At 60.5% G+C, this 16,256-nt stretch overlaps 1 protein-coding gene across 17 annotated transcripts in view; it reads right to left on the bottom strand.

Annotated features, from left to right (window-relative positions):
- The window catches only part of RBFOX3 (RNA binding fox-1 homolog 3), a 333,267-nt gene that overhangs the window by 8,661 nt on the left and 308,350 nt on the right, over nucleotides 1–16,256 (bottom strand). For 13 of the 17 annotated variants that reach the window (XM_054048042.1, XM_054048041.1, XM_054048048.1 and 10 more), the window contains 6 exons: nucleotides 7,085–7,381; nucleotides 5,533–5,670; nucleotides 4,637–4,690; nucleotides 3,652–3,744; nucleotides 1,026–1,086; nucleotides 278–331 (listed from right to left, as the gene is read on the bottom strand). In XM_054048042.1, coding sequence (XP_053904017.1) covers nucleotides 278–331; nucleotides 1,026–1,086; nucleotides 3,652–3,744; nucleotides 4,637–4,690; nucleotides 5,533–5,670; nucleotides 7,085–7,381 — 697 coding nt within the window. The remainder of the gene's footprint in view (nucleotides 1–277; nucleotides 332–1,025; nucleotides 1,087–3,651; nucleotides 3,745–4,636; nucleotides 4,691–5,532; nucleotides 5,671–7,084; nucleotides 7,382–16,256) is intronic. The other 4 variants (XM_054048036.1, XM_054048034.1, XM_054048044.1 and 1 more) reach the window with 4 other exon arrangements.

The following is a 16,256-nucleotide window of genomic DNA, read 5'->3' on the forward strand; positions in this document are numbered from 1 at the left end:
GGACGGGCACTACCATTGGGAGAACCCCCATCACCAAGCACAGAGTCCTGCCCACTGCCGTGAGGCAGGTGAATACTCCCAGGGGGTTTATGAGCCCTATTGCCACAAGGCACATGGTCTCTGCCCAGCATCGGGTCTGGGGCCGGGCTGGTGCTAACTGCAGTTGTAATCCCCACTTGAGAGAGAGGCTGGCATGAGGAGCAGGCCCAAGGGAATCAGAGCCATGTGTGACCCGAGGCAGCACTTTTGCCAAAGGGACTTGCCTGAGCGACTTTACCTGCATAGAATTCAGGACTGTAGACAGCTCCCACCACCGGGTTCAGCTTCCAGCCTGCCACACAAACAGTGAGCCAGTGAGCCCCCACAGGGGCAATCCAGAGAGCCCCCACCCGCTCCATGGGCCATGGGGACACAGCCAGTGGCAGCCTCGTCACCAACAGGCAGCAGCAGCTCTGCACAGCCAGTGCTGCACAGCGTCCGGACTGGCCTGCAGGAGGCCTGTGGGAGCGGCTGCCTCCCAGCTGCTGGCACACACGCTCCACGTTTCCCAGCGCAAACTCTGCGGCCATGGCAGGAGACCCCTACTGCAAGGGGAGGGGGGAGCTGGGCATCGTGTAGCAAATGTCTCAGGAGAACAGGGGGAGGAGTCACTGAGCCTTTTACCTCCAGAGGCCAGGGTCCCACTGCCCGCTCCTACCAGGGAGCGCACTGCTTGCCTCAGATGCTCAGTGTAGCCCTTTGCCCTGGGACTAACACCCTCCTTACTGGGGTCCTCTGGGCAGAGATGCTGATGGGACTGGGGGGCTGGCCGGAGCCGGAGGAGCTGGGACTGGTGAGCCTGGCTCTTGCTCGTTGCTGGGAATTCCCGCAGGGAGTCCAGGGCAGCCTCAGGCCCTAGGAGCAGGAAGAATAAAAGCCCCAAACCATGCTCCCAATGCTCGTGCTCCCAGGCCCCAAGGGCGGCTCCCCACAGATGCTCACCTTGCTGAGCCCACCCCTGCTGCCCCACACCCTCCGGCCCTTACCATTGATGTAGGGATTTGCAGCCTTTTTGTTCGTCATGACTCGGGCTGTGGCGTTATTCACCTGCAGAAGAGAGGGCACGGGACAGATCACTGTCTGCACCCAGAGACGCTGCAGCCCCCGGGACCGGCTCAGCTGCGTTTATGTGGAGTTCTTCCGGCCTGGGGCTGGGGGCAATGCCAGTGACATGATCACCAGGGCCAGGCGGTGTGGGGGGACGCAGGGCTGGAGTCCTGTAGCACTGCCACACTGCCTGGAAACCCGGGGACCTGCATACCGCTCTACCATGCCCCGCAATTCTGACTCCCCCTGGGCTCCCGCTGCACCATGATCTGGACCCACAGCTCCTGCATTTGCTGTTCCAGCCCAGGGCTCCCACACACAGCGCCACTGGTACACCACAATCCTATCCTGCGGCACCCCTGCTACTCCAGTTCTGCTGGTGATCCTCAGTCTTGACCTGCAGCCCCTGGCGTAACTGATACCTGATCCTGAGCAGTGCTGAGCACCAAGGCCTCGAGAGCTTACACTGTGGCTATCAGATACCTCCCCTCGGACCCACATCCAGAGCTGAGCCCAGCTGAGTTCGACAGGGTGCTGTGTGCTGAACTGGCTGCCTTGGCCTGCTATAGTGAAAATGTCATTTCAGCCTTGGGGGCTGTACAGGGGACATGGGCACGAGGCAGTGGGAGGAGAGGCCAGTGCTAGGCACACTGCCTGGCCAGTGCGAGTGGCAAAGCCCGGAAGATTTGCTGAACTGTACGTGTGGAGAGGAGGAAGCCTCCTGTTTTACACCACTCAGAGGGGCCTTGGGAGGGACAGGTCTGCACTGGAGTGGGGTAGGGGACAGTTTTGGTGCCCATGAATGGGAGGGTCCAACAGTCTCTGTCAGAGCCAGGCAAAATGCAGTAGTAGACTGTGTGCATTCACCACCAAGCTCTGCAGTGTCCCTCAATTCCCACCCGCAGATCCCCAGTTACACCCGTCCTGGGCACCCTCCCCCCAGCTGTCAGTGCCCCTCCGTCCCCAGCCGCAGATCCCCAATGACACCCGTCCTGGGCTCCCCCCCAGCTCTGCAGTGCCCCTCCGTCCCCACCCCCAGATCCCGTGACACCCGTCCTGAGCTCCACCCCAGCTGTCAGTGTCCCTCAGTCCCCACCCGCAGATGCCCAGTTACACCCGTCCTGGGCTCCTCCCTCAGCTGTCAGTGCCCCTCCGTCCCCACCCACAGATCCCCAGTTACACCCGTCCTGAACTCCCCCTAGCTGTCAGTGCTCCTCAGTTCCCACCCGCAGATCCCCAGTGACACCCGTCCTGGGCTCCTCCCTCAGCTGACAGTGACCCTCCGTCCCCACCCGCAGATCCCCAGTGACACCCATCCTGGGCTCCCCCCCAGCTGTCAGTGCCCCTCCGTCCCCACCCGCAGATCCCCAGTGACACCCATCCTGGGCTCCCCCCCAGCTGTCAGTGCCCCTCTGTCCCCACCCGCAGATCCCCAGTGACACCCATCCTGGGCTCCTCCCCCAGCTGTCAGTGCCCCTCCGTCCCCACCCGCAGATCCCCAGTTACACCCGTCCTGGGCTCCCCCCCAGCTGTCAGTGCCCCTCCGTCCCCACCCACAGATCCCCAGTGACACCCGTCCTGGGCTCCTCCCCCAACTGTCAGTGCCCCTCCGTCCCCACCCGCAGATCCCCAGTTACACCCGTCCTGGGCTCCCCCCCAGCTGTCAGTGCCCCTCCGTCCCCACCCGCAGATCCCCAGTGACACCCGTCCTGGGCTCCCCCCAGCTCTGCTGATGCTGTTCAGTTTTCACCCAAAGCATCTCCCACTCTGCCACTTTTGTAGTGTTGACTCCTCCCTGCTGACCTGTGGCATCTCTTGCTATCTCAGACCTACCCGCTGCCTCCCCAGCGCTGCCCGTGTCCCTCTGTCCTGCCCTGCAGCCCCCAGAGCTATTGTTGGTGTTGACCAACAATCCCTGGCCCAGACTGACCCTCACGCTCAGTTCACTGGTGAACTTCAGTCAAGGTGGAGCTGTGCTCCCCAGAGCTGCTGGCCTTCAGCGCTCTCTCCAACTGCCCCCAGAGCTCCATGGGGTCCAGCCCTCACCTGCCCTCCTGCTCCCGTGCCATTTGCTTCAGGCGGTAAGCTCTCCTCCTAGCCCCAATGCAATGCACCCCTGGCCAGGGACATGCACTGGCACTCTGCAAACATTCCACCATCAGCACCACAAGGAGGAGAACATGCATGATGGGGACTGCGCTCTGGGCCAGATTCCGGCATGGCCAGTGGCTAGGCGGCAGGGACCTGGGGCCAGCTAATGCTGAGCTGAGCAGGCACAGAGAGGGAAGGAAGCCAGCAAAGCCCACTCCCCTGCTGAACCTCTCCATGGTCCCTGGGCAGGGCCTGGATTTCCCTGTGTCAGAGGTCAGGATCCCTCCCTCTGGCTGGCTCAAAGGAGCAGGACAGGTGAAAGCAGGGGTGGACGCACAAGGCATGCAACATGACTGGACCCCCGCAGTCCCCGGGCACGGCGTGTGCAGGGCGAGCAGCCTGGGGGTAGGGGAGGCCCTGGCACCCGCATGGAGGACACAGAGCAGGCAATGGCAGTCACACTTATCTGAGCACCTCAATTTTCCGTCCCTCTACGATTGTGCCATTCAGCTTCTCTCGTGCCCGGTCGGCATCTGTGCTAGTTTCAAAAGTTACAAACCCAAAACCCTGTGAGCAGAGGAGAAAGGGGGGAGGGAGAGAGCGAGAGCGAGAGAGAAGGGGAACGGGGACAGAGAGAGCAGGTGAATCAGGAGAGCTGGCACAGGAGGCTCAGGCAGTGTGCTTCAGGGCCAGGTCCTGCATGGAGAGAGCGCCCCCAAGTCACCCCAATACATGGGGAGAGGGAAACAGAGGCAGGGCAGATCCAACAGAAACACCTACACACACAGGGACATGGGCTGCCCTGTACTAGTGTGGGACGGAGGGACGGAGCCAACCGCCTCGGCGTGGGATGGAGGGACAGAGCCAACCCCCTTGGCGTGGGACGGAGGGACTGAAGTGCCCACCCCATGCTATCCACCCTCCATCATGGGACAGAAGGACCAAGCCGTGGTTCTCCTCCCCGTCCCTGGCATGGGACAGAGACACCAAGCTGCCCCCCTCCCCTCCGCCCATTTCCCCCATCACAGGATAGAGGGACTGAGCCATCATGTCCCCCCGGCACGGGACAGAGGAACCGAGCCACCCCCCAGTGAAATCCCTTCTGCTCAGATGAGGGTGAACAGTGGCTGCTCCCCTCTGGTAAGGGGCTGGCATTAGACTAGTGCCCTTTGTCCCCATCACTGTGTCTGAGCGGGGAGGCACCTGAGTGCAGGCAAGAGGCAGGGGGACTGGAGTGTGGGGCAGGGCCCCTGGCCACAGAGGGGGAAGGAGCAAGAGAAAGAAGCAGCAGCACACAGACAGCTGGGGCAGGACAGGAGCGAGTCAGGAAGAGCAGGGAAGACGAGCCCCTGAGTCCCTCCCTGAGTGGAGCCTTTGCCAGGAGAAACGCACATGTCACAGGTCAGCCTGGCCTGCTCCCGGGGCTGCTGTAATGACGCCGGCCTCGGGCAGCACCCACCTTGGAGCCCCGCTCATTGAAAATAATCTCCACGTCGAGGATCTTCCCAAATTGCTGCAATCAGAGAGAACAGAGGGGTGAGAACAGCGCCCGGGCTCCGCAGAGGGGCCTGCCTTATCCCCCAGGCATGCAGGGAGCAGGCCTGCTGCAAAGCTCCCACCAGCAGAGCAGGCAAGGGTCCCAGCCTGCACAGCGCTGGCCATGTTCACACAGGCTGAGCGAAGCCCCAAGCAACGGGATTGCCAACTTAATTCTCTGCTGGCAACCCTTCGAGGAGAGCCCTGGGGCCCAGCTAACTTGCCGGGCCGGAGCGCCAGAGCCTTGGGGCCCAGCTAACCTGCCGGGCCGGAGCACCAGAGCCCTGGGGCCCAGCTAACCTGCCGGGCCGGAGCGCCAGAGCCCTGGGGCCCAGCTAACCTGCCGGGCCGGAGCGCCAGAGCCTTGGGGCCCAGCTAACCTGCCGGGCCGGAGCGCCAGAGCCCTGGGGCCCAACTAACCTGCCGGGCCGGAGCGCCAGAGCCCTGGGGCCCAGCTAACCTGCCAGGCCGGAGCGCCAGAGCCCTGGGGCCCAGCTAACCTGCCGGGCCGGAGCGCCAGAGCCCTGGGGCCCAGCTAACCTGCCGGGCCGGAGTGCCAGAGCCCTGGGGCCCAGCTAACCTGCTGGGCTGTAATGAGAGGCTCCCAGTCAGTCTGCCTGGAGGTAGCAGCCTGGGAAGTGCCATGGGGCAAGGGGAAGAGCCCGGCATACGGACAAGAGGCAAGATAAGGCGAGCACTTGGGCACTGTTCGGATCCATTAGTTCTATGTTTGCAATGTCAAGTCCCCTGCCCTGCCTCTTCCTGGGCCCTGGGCCCACCGGGGATGACAGGGCTGGTGCACACACTGGCCATACGCACCCCGAACATTTGCCGCAGATCTGGATCCCGGAACCGGAAGGGGATGTTGGAGACGTGTAACCTCTTGGGCTGCTGCTTGTCTGTGTTCTCTGAAGAATGGAGCTGTTGGCTCTCTGTCTGCGCAGCTTCATCTGTCTGCTGGAAAACAGGCCCCCACAACCATCAGCCCACTGCAGCACTCGTGCTGGGAAGGGGACACGCCGCCAACAGCCACTGCCCCCAAGGGGCTCCACGCAGCATCACTAACCCCCTACCTGGCATTATGGTCTAGGCCAGGCTCTTCCTGCTGCAGTGTCTGATCCCCAGGCAGGGCGTGCGAGGGAGAGGGGGTGAGCGAGCTCCTCCCACTGCGGGGCTGGAGACATCTTGTGAAAAGTGCAGGGCGAAGCTGTGCCTGACCCCAGGGAGAAGAGCTGCCTGGCACTGCAGAGCGGCCTGCCAGCGTGTCAGCACTGGCACTACAGCAAATGGACCCAGGGATCAAAGCCCTGACAGTGCGTGGCCCCCTCCCACAGCCCCACCGGGCCCCATCTCCTTTTACACCTTGGTAGCACATGTCTAGCTTGTCACCAACACAGCCCCAGTAGACTGAATTAAGGGAGGGTGTGCAAGTGTGTGCACATGTACGTGCAAGACAGTTATGTGAGAGGATGAGTGTGTAAATGTGAGCGTGTGCAAGGTGAGTGGGGATGCGCGTGGATGTACAGTGTGTGTGCAAGAGTGTGCACATGTGCAGCATGGATAAGTGTGCACACAGGTGCAGAATGCAGATGCGTGTGCGTGTGTGCAGCATACGTTTAAATGAGTGTGTGTGCAATGTGAGTGTGGACAAATGTGCATGTGTGCAGCGTGTGTGGATGAGCGTTTGTGTACGCAGCATGCATGTGCAGTGTGCACATGGGTGTGTCTGCATGCAGTGCGTGTGGCCGAGCGTGCCTGCGTGTGGAGGGAAGGCAGAGCTGTGCAAGGGAGCGGGCCCAGCTGTGCTCCGTGGTGCGCCGGGTGCGGGCTGGGAAGTGATAGCTCAGCACTTTCCGCTCGGAGCTGCATTACAACCACCTAATTGAAGCTATCTGATTGGAAAGTAGCCAAGCAGGTAGATTACAAGTGATTAGAAATGACAGGGGAGCCCGTACACTGGGAGAGGAACTGGCAACCGCAAACTGCCGCTGTCTGTGCAGTGGGCACAGCCGCCACCAGGGGTGCTGGCGCTTCAGGCTCAGCCTATGGACTGAGGGTCTAGGCTAAAGCTGGGAACGGGGGGCAGGGGCTGTGTGACCCACCTGATATTCCAGCCCGGGCCTCGCCCACCCCACCTTACTGACAACTCTGCCATGCCCCTCAGTCCTGACCCACAGCCCCCTGCTGCCAGGCAGGTGACTCCAGGATTCCCCAGGTCACACGTTCTCAGAGCACTTGCTACCATCTCGCCCCCTCCCCCACGCTGGCATATTGCCCTGCCCCCCAGGAGACACTGACTGCACTGCCCCAAGCTCCAGTCTGGGGCCAAAGGACCCTGAGTCCCTTTGTGGCCCATCACTGCTCCTCTCACCTGAAAGGCCCTGCTGCCCACCCGGGGCTCCACGGGGGCTCTTACCGATACCGTCTGCGTCCCCGCTATGGACTGCGTGCTGGCGTCAGCGCCCGGCTGCTCGGCGTGGCTCTGTGCTGGTGTGTAGAGGGTCATGGCGTGCTCCGGTACCGTGCTCTGCCCCGAGTAGTCCTGTGTGGGGTGAGGGTGCGGGGGTGCGTACTCTGCAGGGATTCCATTCTGGGGAGGCGGAGGATACTGGGCTGGGGGGTAGGGCTGAGCCATTGCTTCAGGAGGAGCCGTGGCGTCCTGATTACCCTGCAGAGAGACACAGAAAAGGCTGCTGACTGTCCAGCCCCACTCAGCCTGAGACGACCTTGGAGCCCGTGGTGAGGCCAGGAGACCCCAGGGGCTGGAGGCCATACTGTCCACGGGCCAAAGCAGAGCAGTCCTGCGGGGAGCTGCCTGGGGGCAGGGGGAGGGGACCCCATGGAGACAGGGGTTTGCAGGGGCTTGTAACTCTATTGACAGGACCATAGGAATGGGCAGAGAGGGTCAGACCTGGGGTTCATCTAGTCCAGTCCCTTGGGGTGAGTTCCCCACAGGGAAGTGGCTGGCTCATGCCCTGCGGCAGGAGGGCTCATGGCCCTTTGTCCTCTCACAGGGAACCCTGGCTGTAGAAATGTCTGAGTGGAACAGCCATCCTGATCTCAGGCTGGCAAAGGTGCCAGATGGGTGGCTGCCAACTACTGCCAGGACAGACGCAGCCTGAGCCAGTCCGTGTGCCTCAGGCCCGATGGACAGAGAGCAGCCAACACTCTGAGCCACACCAAACCGCATCCAAACAAACCAGGGAAAATCCAGCTACTTGATGCACAAGTGGAAACTCAAAGACTCCCCTTCATGTGACTGGTGAGAACAGCCAAGCCACCGAACCCAGCAGAATGGATTCAGAGGTGAACTGGACAATATCCAGTGTCACAGAAGAGGCCTTGAAATGGCTTGTGGACCTACCGCTGCATCTATAGAGCTTTGCTCTGCAGAGCCCTGGTCTGTGTCTCACTTGCTCCGTCAGCCCTCTGGCCCCTGATTTTCTGAGCCAGCGGTGGGGCAGCACCGGGAACTGGACTCAGACTCACCAGGGACCACGGAACAGGGGGCGAGTGGTGACCCACAAGCTTTGGTGCAACTCTGAATCTGGCAAGGGTCAGCAGCTCCTGGCCCCTTCTGAGCAGGGATTCTCTGAGAAGTCAGTCTGCACATTCCGGAGAGAGAAACTAGGGCAGACTTCAACTTGGAGAACAGCAAGGGAGAAAGCCCAGCCGCTCTGGCATCATTGCTCCAAAGAGCATCATTACCCATGATTAGCAAACACACTGCCCGGTGAGTGAGGCACCCACAGGTGGGAAGAAAAGGGTGGAGAAGAGGAGAGGAAAGGAGAGGAGAGCCAGTGTGATGGAGCGGAGCAGGGAGGGGAGAGATGTCAAATGGCATCTTGGCACGCAAGGCAGATATCAAAGAACTGATTAGCCCCTTTGCTTTAACTTACCCAATTTACCCTCCTTCCTGGGGCAGGCAGGGGGAATTCCCCGTCCTGTGGGGTCAGGGCTGAAAGCCAGAGCCCCAGCCAAGCCCTAGCCTGACACACACAGTGACTGACAGCAGGGGATGGAGGCTGGACGAGGGGGTGGGAGAAGGCGTGCTGGGAGTGGTAGGCAGGGGGCCCCAGGGAGAGGGAATGGAGGTGTGCCAGCCCTGGGGGTGTGCTTCCCTTGCTGCTCTTGGAGAGTGGGTGTGTCTGTCTACCTGGGGTGGAATCTTCCCAGTGCAGGGCACTGCTGAAGCTCATCCCCTTAGCAGCCCTCCCTGCACCCAGGGCTTGCCTGGGGCCAGCTGGGGCCCCACTGGGCAGGCTGCACTGGGGCAGGGCTCCACAGCTCTCCCTGCCTGGGCTTGTCCTGGGCCCTAGGATGGGGTGGGGGTCCTGTGGTGCTTGCCTAGCTGCAAATGTATTGGGAAGCATAAATAAATGCAGCAGCCACCGAGTCTGTACCCTGCCTGGGGGTCTGCTCTATTATCCAAATGAAGAGCAGTTCAGTGCAGTGACGGAGCAGGGGCTGTAATGCAGGCGCGGAGGGAGGGGGGGGGGGCGTCGGGCTGGGGAGAAGGGAGCACACTCCTAGGGAGCTGATCATCAGTCCCTGTTGGGAGTGGAAAGAGCCCTTTGCAGCAGGCGCTATGCTGTGCTCCTCACTTAGGGCTGTCCAGGGGAGGGCTGCTCCCTAGGCCCCATCCCATGCTCGGGGGCTGTAAGTTAACACACCTGCCTGTCCAGCCCTTCTGTCCCTCTCCCAGCCATGGGACCCAGCAGGTTCCTTGTAGAGTGGGACCTGAGATGGGCTCCAGGCCACTCTTACTATTGATTCCTGGCCAACAAGACTACTTGACCAGCGGTGATAGAGCACCGAGAACCCAAGGGCCACCGTCACCAAGGGCCTCTCAGTCATGGTCCAACACCTGCTCCCCTGCCCTCTGCACACACATTCCTCTGTCCCCCCATGTCAACAAACAGCTACAAAGCCTTTAACCAGCAAGCAGGACACAGCTTTGGCACCCCATCCAGGTAGTATCTCTCCTGCTGTGTGCCTGGCTTGGACTGCGGACACAAGCTCCTTCATTGCGGGTGTGACCAATTTATGATGCAGACAAGATATTGGGGAGGGGATGATGGCAGGTGGGTGGGCAGGCAGGGGAAACTTTAGCGGAGGCCTTCCCCATTACTGGGACCTTGCACTGGCAACTGAATCGTTAATGGAGGAAGTTGAGCCCTATAACCCAGGGCATTGTGGGTAATGATATGCAAATCCAGTCTGACTAAAGATCTGCAAGTCATTCAAATGCTTACGGGATTCTTCCTCCGCTGACTCAGCCACTCGCAGCTTCCTAGGGACGCAGCCAGACGCTTGCCAAAGTGGCCTGAGCTTCAGGCTGGCAGCACCGACGCACCTTGGAACCAGCCAACAACAGCCCTAATACCAAGCTCTAGGCTACACTGTGATCCTCTGGTGCATCTCCAGAGGTGTCCTTGGCAAAGACTCCGCTCCCTGGCTGCTGGCACTGCCATGCTTGGAGAGAGATGGCGCTGTGAAGCGTAGACTATTACCTGTGGGCCTGGGACAAAGTGCCACCTCCGAACACAGGAGATTCTGCTCGCCGTTTCAGGGAAGCAGGCTCCCGAAGCAGGAGGCAGAGCGGGTGGGCATGGAGTGAGGGACTGCAGAGCTTGCAGGCACTTTGCTCTAAGAATACCCTGCCATGGAGGGCTGGGACTAGCCTGCGGAGTCTTTCAGTTTGGGATTAGGCAGCCAGTTACCACACTCAGCTGATGCCAGATCCTCCCACAAGCCTGTCTCGGATGGGACGGACCCACATTTGGGATCTAGTCAGACACCAAATACCAACTGGCGTGTCCGTCAAAACAAGCAGCAACCATGTAGTTAGTTAGGACTGAAAGTCCAGCCATGGCCCTCACTTGTGCCCCTGCACTGCTGGGCAGCAGGGCGGCCAGTGAGTTAATTGCACTGCTGAATACCTTCCAACACAGAGCTAGCCAAGAGCCGCATGGTTTTCAGGACAAAACCAACATAATCACAAAGTCCTTTGCCATCACCAGAGTCAAGAGTAAATCAGATCCCAGCAGGGTTTCCTCACCTTCCTCCTAAGTCCCATGCAGAGAAAATTGCCACAGTCCAAGCCCAGGGCTTCTAGGTCACTGCTCCGAACCTCTCTTTTGCAGATGGAAATGGGATGCCCCTGACTGGGGCAGGGCTCTGTCTCACTGGGGAGTCTGTCCTGCCCTACCAGCTGGGAGCCTTGTGTCAAGTGAGGAAGAGCTTTGAGCAGTGTCTGGAGGAATAACAACACTACCAAGTGCGCAGGGAGCAGGGCTCTCAGGGGGGCAACGGTGCCTCTGGCACAGTGCCATGGGCCCCAACAATGCGGCCCAGGCCAGCAGCACAGTGCACTGCCCGGGGGGCGAAGCAGACTCCCAAGCCTGCCCCCAGCTGGGGGCACAGCAGATTCGGTGAGCTCCAGTGCTCGGAGAACACTGCCAGGCGTTTGAGAACAGAAAAAACAGTGTCTCGCTTCCCGAGCGGAGTGGGGCTCATGCGAACGTGGTCTCCGTGAACCTGTCTGACAGCGCCTGGGTCCCGACATGGGGGGACATGGGGCCTGCGTCATCATCTCAGGCACAGCAGAACAAATCCAGCACCACTCTGCACTAAGACCCATCCACCAATAACCGGGCACCTTACCACAACCAGCAGCTGGGGCAGAAGCCAGTGCTGGTAGCTGCTAAACCAACCAATGAGGGGGTGTAGGCCTGGCCAGATTGCCAGGCAGGTGCCCTGAAGATACTGACCCGAGCAGCCTTCAGTCACCTTCCCCGCGGGACAAGCAATGCACACATCACAGCCTCCACACACAGGAAGGGGAGCAGGCTCACCAAACCCTACAGCCCTGCTGGCCCCTGACATGCCCTGGGCCCTTGAGGACGGAGCCCAGGCAGCCAGCCCCTTCCTACCTTGTTTACCAGCTCCTTGCAGTGGTTGGACCAGCCGGAGGCCCTGTGCCCCGAATCAGCAGCAGTTCTGTGGCCTTAGGGTGGTGGCAGGGCTTCACCAGCAGCCTGCTTTCCTTTCCCCGTCCCAGCATCACTCCCCAGCACCTGCTGGGCCAAGCCATCGCTCAGGCTGCTCCTCACCACAGCTCCCATGAAAGGCCGCCTCAGCCCACGAATGGGTCCAGGCTTGGCTCTCCCGAGGCTTTCAAGGTGGTACTTCCATGTTGGGCCAGACTTACCCAGCCCAGAGCTCCTTGTTCAGCAGGGATGACCCAGCCGACGTAGCTCAGAGCAGGGTCTGGGCCCTGGCAGTGCTACACAGGTCCCCAAAGGGCACTGGGGAGCATGATGAATTCTCTGCCAGGGCATGGCAAGGGCAGGGCAAGCTGAGGGACAGAGGGCAAGCTGGAAGCACACTAGCATGCAGAGCACAGGTTGGGGAACGGTCCCACCTCAGCAGGTCCCCAGGGCTGGCGCCCAGCCAGCCCGTCCCCTGACAGCCGCATTCATAACGGTTATTAATTAGGGCTGTCGCAGTGCTTGTCATCCCAAGTATTATTTCATTCAGGGCCCATTAGGTTCCCCTGTTTTGCTGCTTGCTGTCTCTGGTGCTGCTGCCGGTGCTGCAGTGGCACTGATCTATGGCTCCCTCTGCGATCCCTCCCACCAGGCGCTGCCCATTCATCCCCAGGCACCTGACAGGGAGAAGGATGGGGAGTCACTCACCTGCTCAGTGAGCTCTGGACAGAGGAGGGGGTCCCTCGCTCAGGGATAGGAACACAGGGGCCTGCAGGAAGAGGGAGGCTGGGGGATCCCAGAGGGGAGAGACTTGCAGGAGGATGGGTGGGGGGACCTGGGTGGGAGGGGGTCCCAGGTGGGAGGGGCGGCCTCACAGGGGATGGGTGGGTGTGGGGGTCCCAGAAGGGAAGGGAGACGGGTGACAGTTTAGCTGAGTGACGCCCATCACATCACTGGGAACCTGGCCGCTGCTCTGCTCCCCTTGGGCTGCACTGAAAGTTTTCCTCCACACAAGCTGCTTTGCACAGGCCGTGCTCCAGGAAAGGCCCCATCCCACAGGAACTTTCACCCTGCTTCATCCAGGCCTCCCACCCAGAGCTCTGCAGTCCCCTCCTGCTCCCCAACACCCTCAGTGTCTCCTCCAGACCCCCCAAAGCACTACACTCAGATCACCTTCCTGAACTGGTGCTCTGAGCAGAGCACCCCTCTCTGCCCATGCTGCTATGGGCACCCCGTATCTGCTTCCCCCAGGACACAGAGCTCGTCCATATGGCCCTAGCACTTCTCTCCTCTGCCCAGGGCTGGCTCCGGGTTTTTTGACGCCCCAAGCAAAAAAAAAAAAAAAGACCAGAGTGCCGCCCCTTGAAAAGTGCCGGCCCTGCCTCTGCCTGCTGCCTGTAAGAACCCAACAGGCTGCTTGTGGCCAGCGCATGGGGCTGGGAGCTCAAGCCATTAGCACTGGGTTAGTCAACGGTCCATACGCAGCACCCTGGGTGTTAGAGCAGGGCTGGCCCTTCTCAGCTCCTAGCACACAGCAGTGATAGCAGTGCCCTGGTCTGTATGCTGCATATGGGCACTCTCTGTGCCAGCCCCTAGCACAGAGCAGGCAGCCGAGTGCCCTGGTCTGTATGCTGCATATGGGCACTCTCTGTGCCAGCCTCTAGCACAGAGCAGGCAGCCCTAGCACCACAAACACATTTTAAGATGAAAACACTTCTGGAAAACAAAGGGTTCACAAGCCCAATTTCACACCTGCCTGGAGCAGAGCTGAGGTCCTGACTTGCCAAGAGGGGCGGGATGGGGTATCTGTATGTGTGGGGTAGGTAGAAATGGAGGAGGGCACTGCATTCCAGGCACTGAGCCCACAGGATCTGAGCCAGGAACAGCACAAGAGAAGGAGGTGGGGTGGGGAGAGACAAGTGAGGGCAATAGGTAGGATGAGCTGGGAGTTTGACAGGGATGAAGTAGGGAGGGGCGTGATGGATAGTGAGCCAGCTGTGACAGCCCAGGGGATGGGCCTGACTTCCATACTGTATGGTTTGCAGAGAACCCGCTGTGCAATAAACCGACCACTCCTGCAAGGAGCTCCTTCACAGACCAAAGAGACGCTGCTCCGGAGTGTGCAACCAAAGAGAGCAGAGGGAGCAGGAAACGCACAAGGCCCTAGGACAGCAGCTCCTGTGTCAGGGGCTAGTGTGAACAGAGCAGAACCCAGTTCTAGTGGGAAAGTCTGGGAGCTGGACACCCAGAGAGGCCTGAGATCTGGAGCGATAACACAGCCCCAGCCATCTCTGTCCTTCAGCTCCCAGCCCAGGGCTGCGCAGAGCTCTGAGCTCAACGTCAGCTTTACGGGCTGAGCCTCAGGGCTTTGCTGAGCCATGAGACAGACAGACACACCAACAAACTGCCTCAGGCAGTGAGGAGCTGCACCCCTGGCATCACGGGGCGTGGGGCCGCTCTAATAAGGAGGTTGGACTGCACCCAGCATGTCCCTCTCCCGGTGTGAGCGCAGGGGATGCTCCCGGATGGCAGCTTGGATGGTGATTTTCTGCATTTTCATTAAAAGATATTCTGATTATTAATGGCCCATGGCCCTCATTTAATAAATGAGACAGGAGATTAAGCACATCGCCTGAGACAGAGCTCAGAGAACCACATGGAACTGAGAGCCAATAGCTATCAATTCATCTTACCACTCAGCCAAGAGAGGGCTCCCAGAGGGGTGGGGGGGTCATGCCCGGGGCAGCAGAGCGATAGAGCCCTGGAGAGCTGGGCAGCACTTGGCTGTCAAGAGGATGCCCAGTGGCATGCCCAACAGTGCACAAGCTCTCGTGCACACTGGCTGTGCCATGGTGGGCATTCACCCCCACACACTGGGCTTCTCACTCATCTTCAAACACAGCTTTTGAGAGACACTGCCGGGGCTCCAAGTGAGCAGCCGTGTTTGGAAGGGCTGGAGCAGAGTCATGCTGGGGTTGAGATCGCCTCACAAGGGGACAAGAAGCCCCTGAAAGACACAGCCCTTTGGGCCTTGCTCAGCTCTGCCTTCCCTGTCTCCCCGCTTGGCATCCCATTGCGCCAGGGCTGGGATAGGAGAGCCGTGTGGCACCCGAACCCTCCTGAGGTGCAGCCTGGTGGGTAGGAAGCCAGCAGCACCTCCTGGGCACTGCTGTGGCTGGCGGGGTGAGACAGCATCCAGCTCGGGCGCAGCCCCCAGCGCCACAGAGGGGACTAGGTCCCTCGCTCTTCCCCCGCGTCTCCTGGCAGATGGGTGATCCGGCAAGGCCCTTCCGCACCAGGCCGGTGGCCAGGCGAGCACCACTATCTGCAGGCACCACGGAGCATTGGCCTTAGAACAACAGGCCCCTGGGCTGGGGACACAAGGCCAGCCGGGAACAGGGGCCGAGGCCAATGAGAGGGTGAACCATCGCAGGCACCGAGGCAGCACGGAGGGGAGCTGGGGCAGAGGGAATGTTCCAATCACACTGCTGCTTATTGCCCAGTCTCTGCACTCCTCGCCCCCATTCCCTCCCCACCACCTGAACAAACACAACCTGCCCTCCTGCGCCAGCCCCTCCCCGGGGCAGTTCCTCCCCACCGAGACTGTGACCCCGCTACTGTGGGCAGAGGAGTGCCAGCTCTGAGAAGCTGGGTGTGTGCGGAGGGGAGGAAGGGAAGGACCCCAGTGTCTGGCTAGGAACACAGCTGATGGGGTGAGAGGCTGCCATGCATGACCCACGCGGGGGCAGGAGGATGCCCCTTGTGGGTAGGGCAGCAATGCTTTTATCCAAAGTGACCATGGCAACAGTAACTGTGGGCAGGCTGGCAGCATACTGGGTGCCAAGCTCTGGGAAACACTCTGCCCTGCGCTGGAGGGGAGTACTTTGGGGGCTGGCGAAAGGTCTGTGATGCCCCATGGTGGTGTTGGCACTCCCACGCACAGGCAAGCCCTGTGTAACCCGGCCTGGCTGGCAGGTGGGTGGGTGGAACAACAGGAAAAATAAAGAGAGCAGACTTGTTCCCGCGGGTCCCTGAGACCACGCTCCGTTTAGATTCAAGAACAGACACAGCCGCCGGACCCAGGAGAATGGGGAGGAGGCAGCTTCTCCCTAGTGCAGCCCCCTGCCCTCACCCCCTGCCAGCCCTCCACTTCCCTGGAGCACCTTGCTGAGCGGCACCAGGGAGCCCTGCGGAGCAGAAGCTGTGCTGCCCTGGAGCTCACAGTCCCATCGCCACCTATTACCCTTTGTCTTCCCTGCATTACAGCTGGAGCTGCACGCGGCCCCTGCCTGCGCTGTCTCCCTGCCCCGCTCACCACACGGCGAGAAGTGGATCAAATCTTTAGCTGATTAAATGTCCCTCATTAACGAGTTTCTTTAATGAATGAAGTTTTTGTGTTTGCTCCACTTGCTTTATCCCTGCTACACTCTGCCTCCTCAGCACAATCCAGGGCCATTGCCTTTCCAGGAATGGAGCGCGTGGGGCCGGTTCCTGCCGATGGCGCACTTTGCTGATGATTCCTGTCAGCTTGGGGCTGACGATTCCATTTTA

This window comes from Malaclemys terrapin, chromosome 13, assembly GCF_027887155.1.
Source record: "Malaclemys terrapin pileata isolate rMalTer1 chromosome 13, rMalTer1.hap1, whole genome shotgun sequence".
Taxonomy (NCBI): domain Eukaryota; kingdom Metazoa; phylum Chordata; order Testudines; family Emydidae; genus Malaclemys; species Malaclemys terrapin.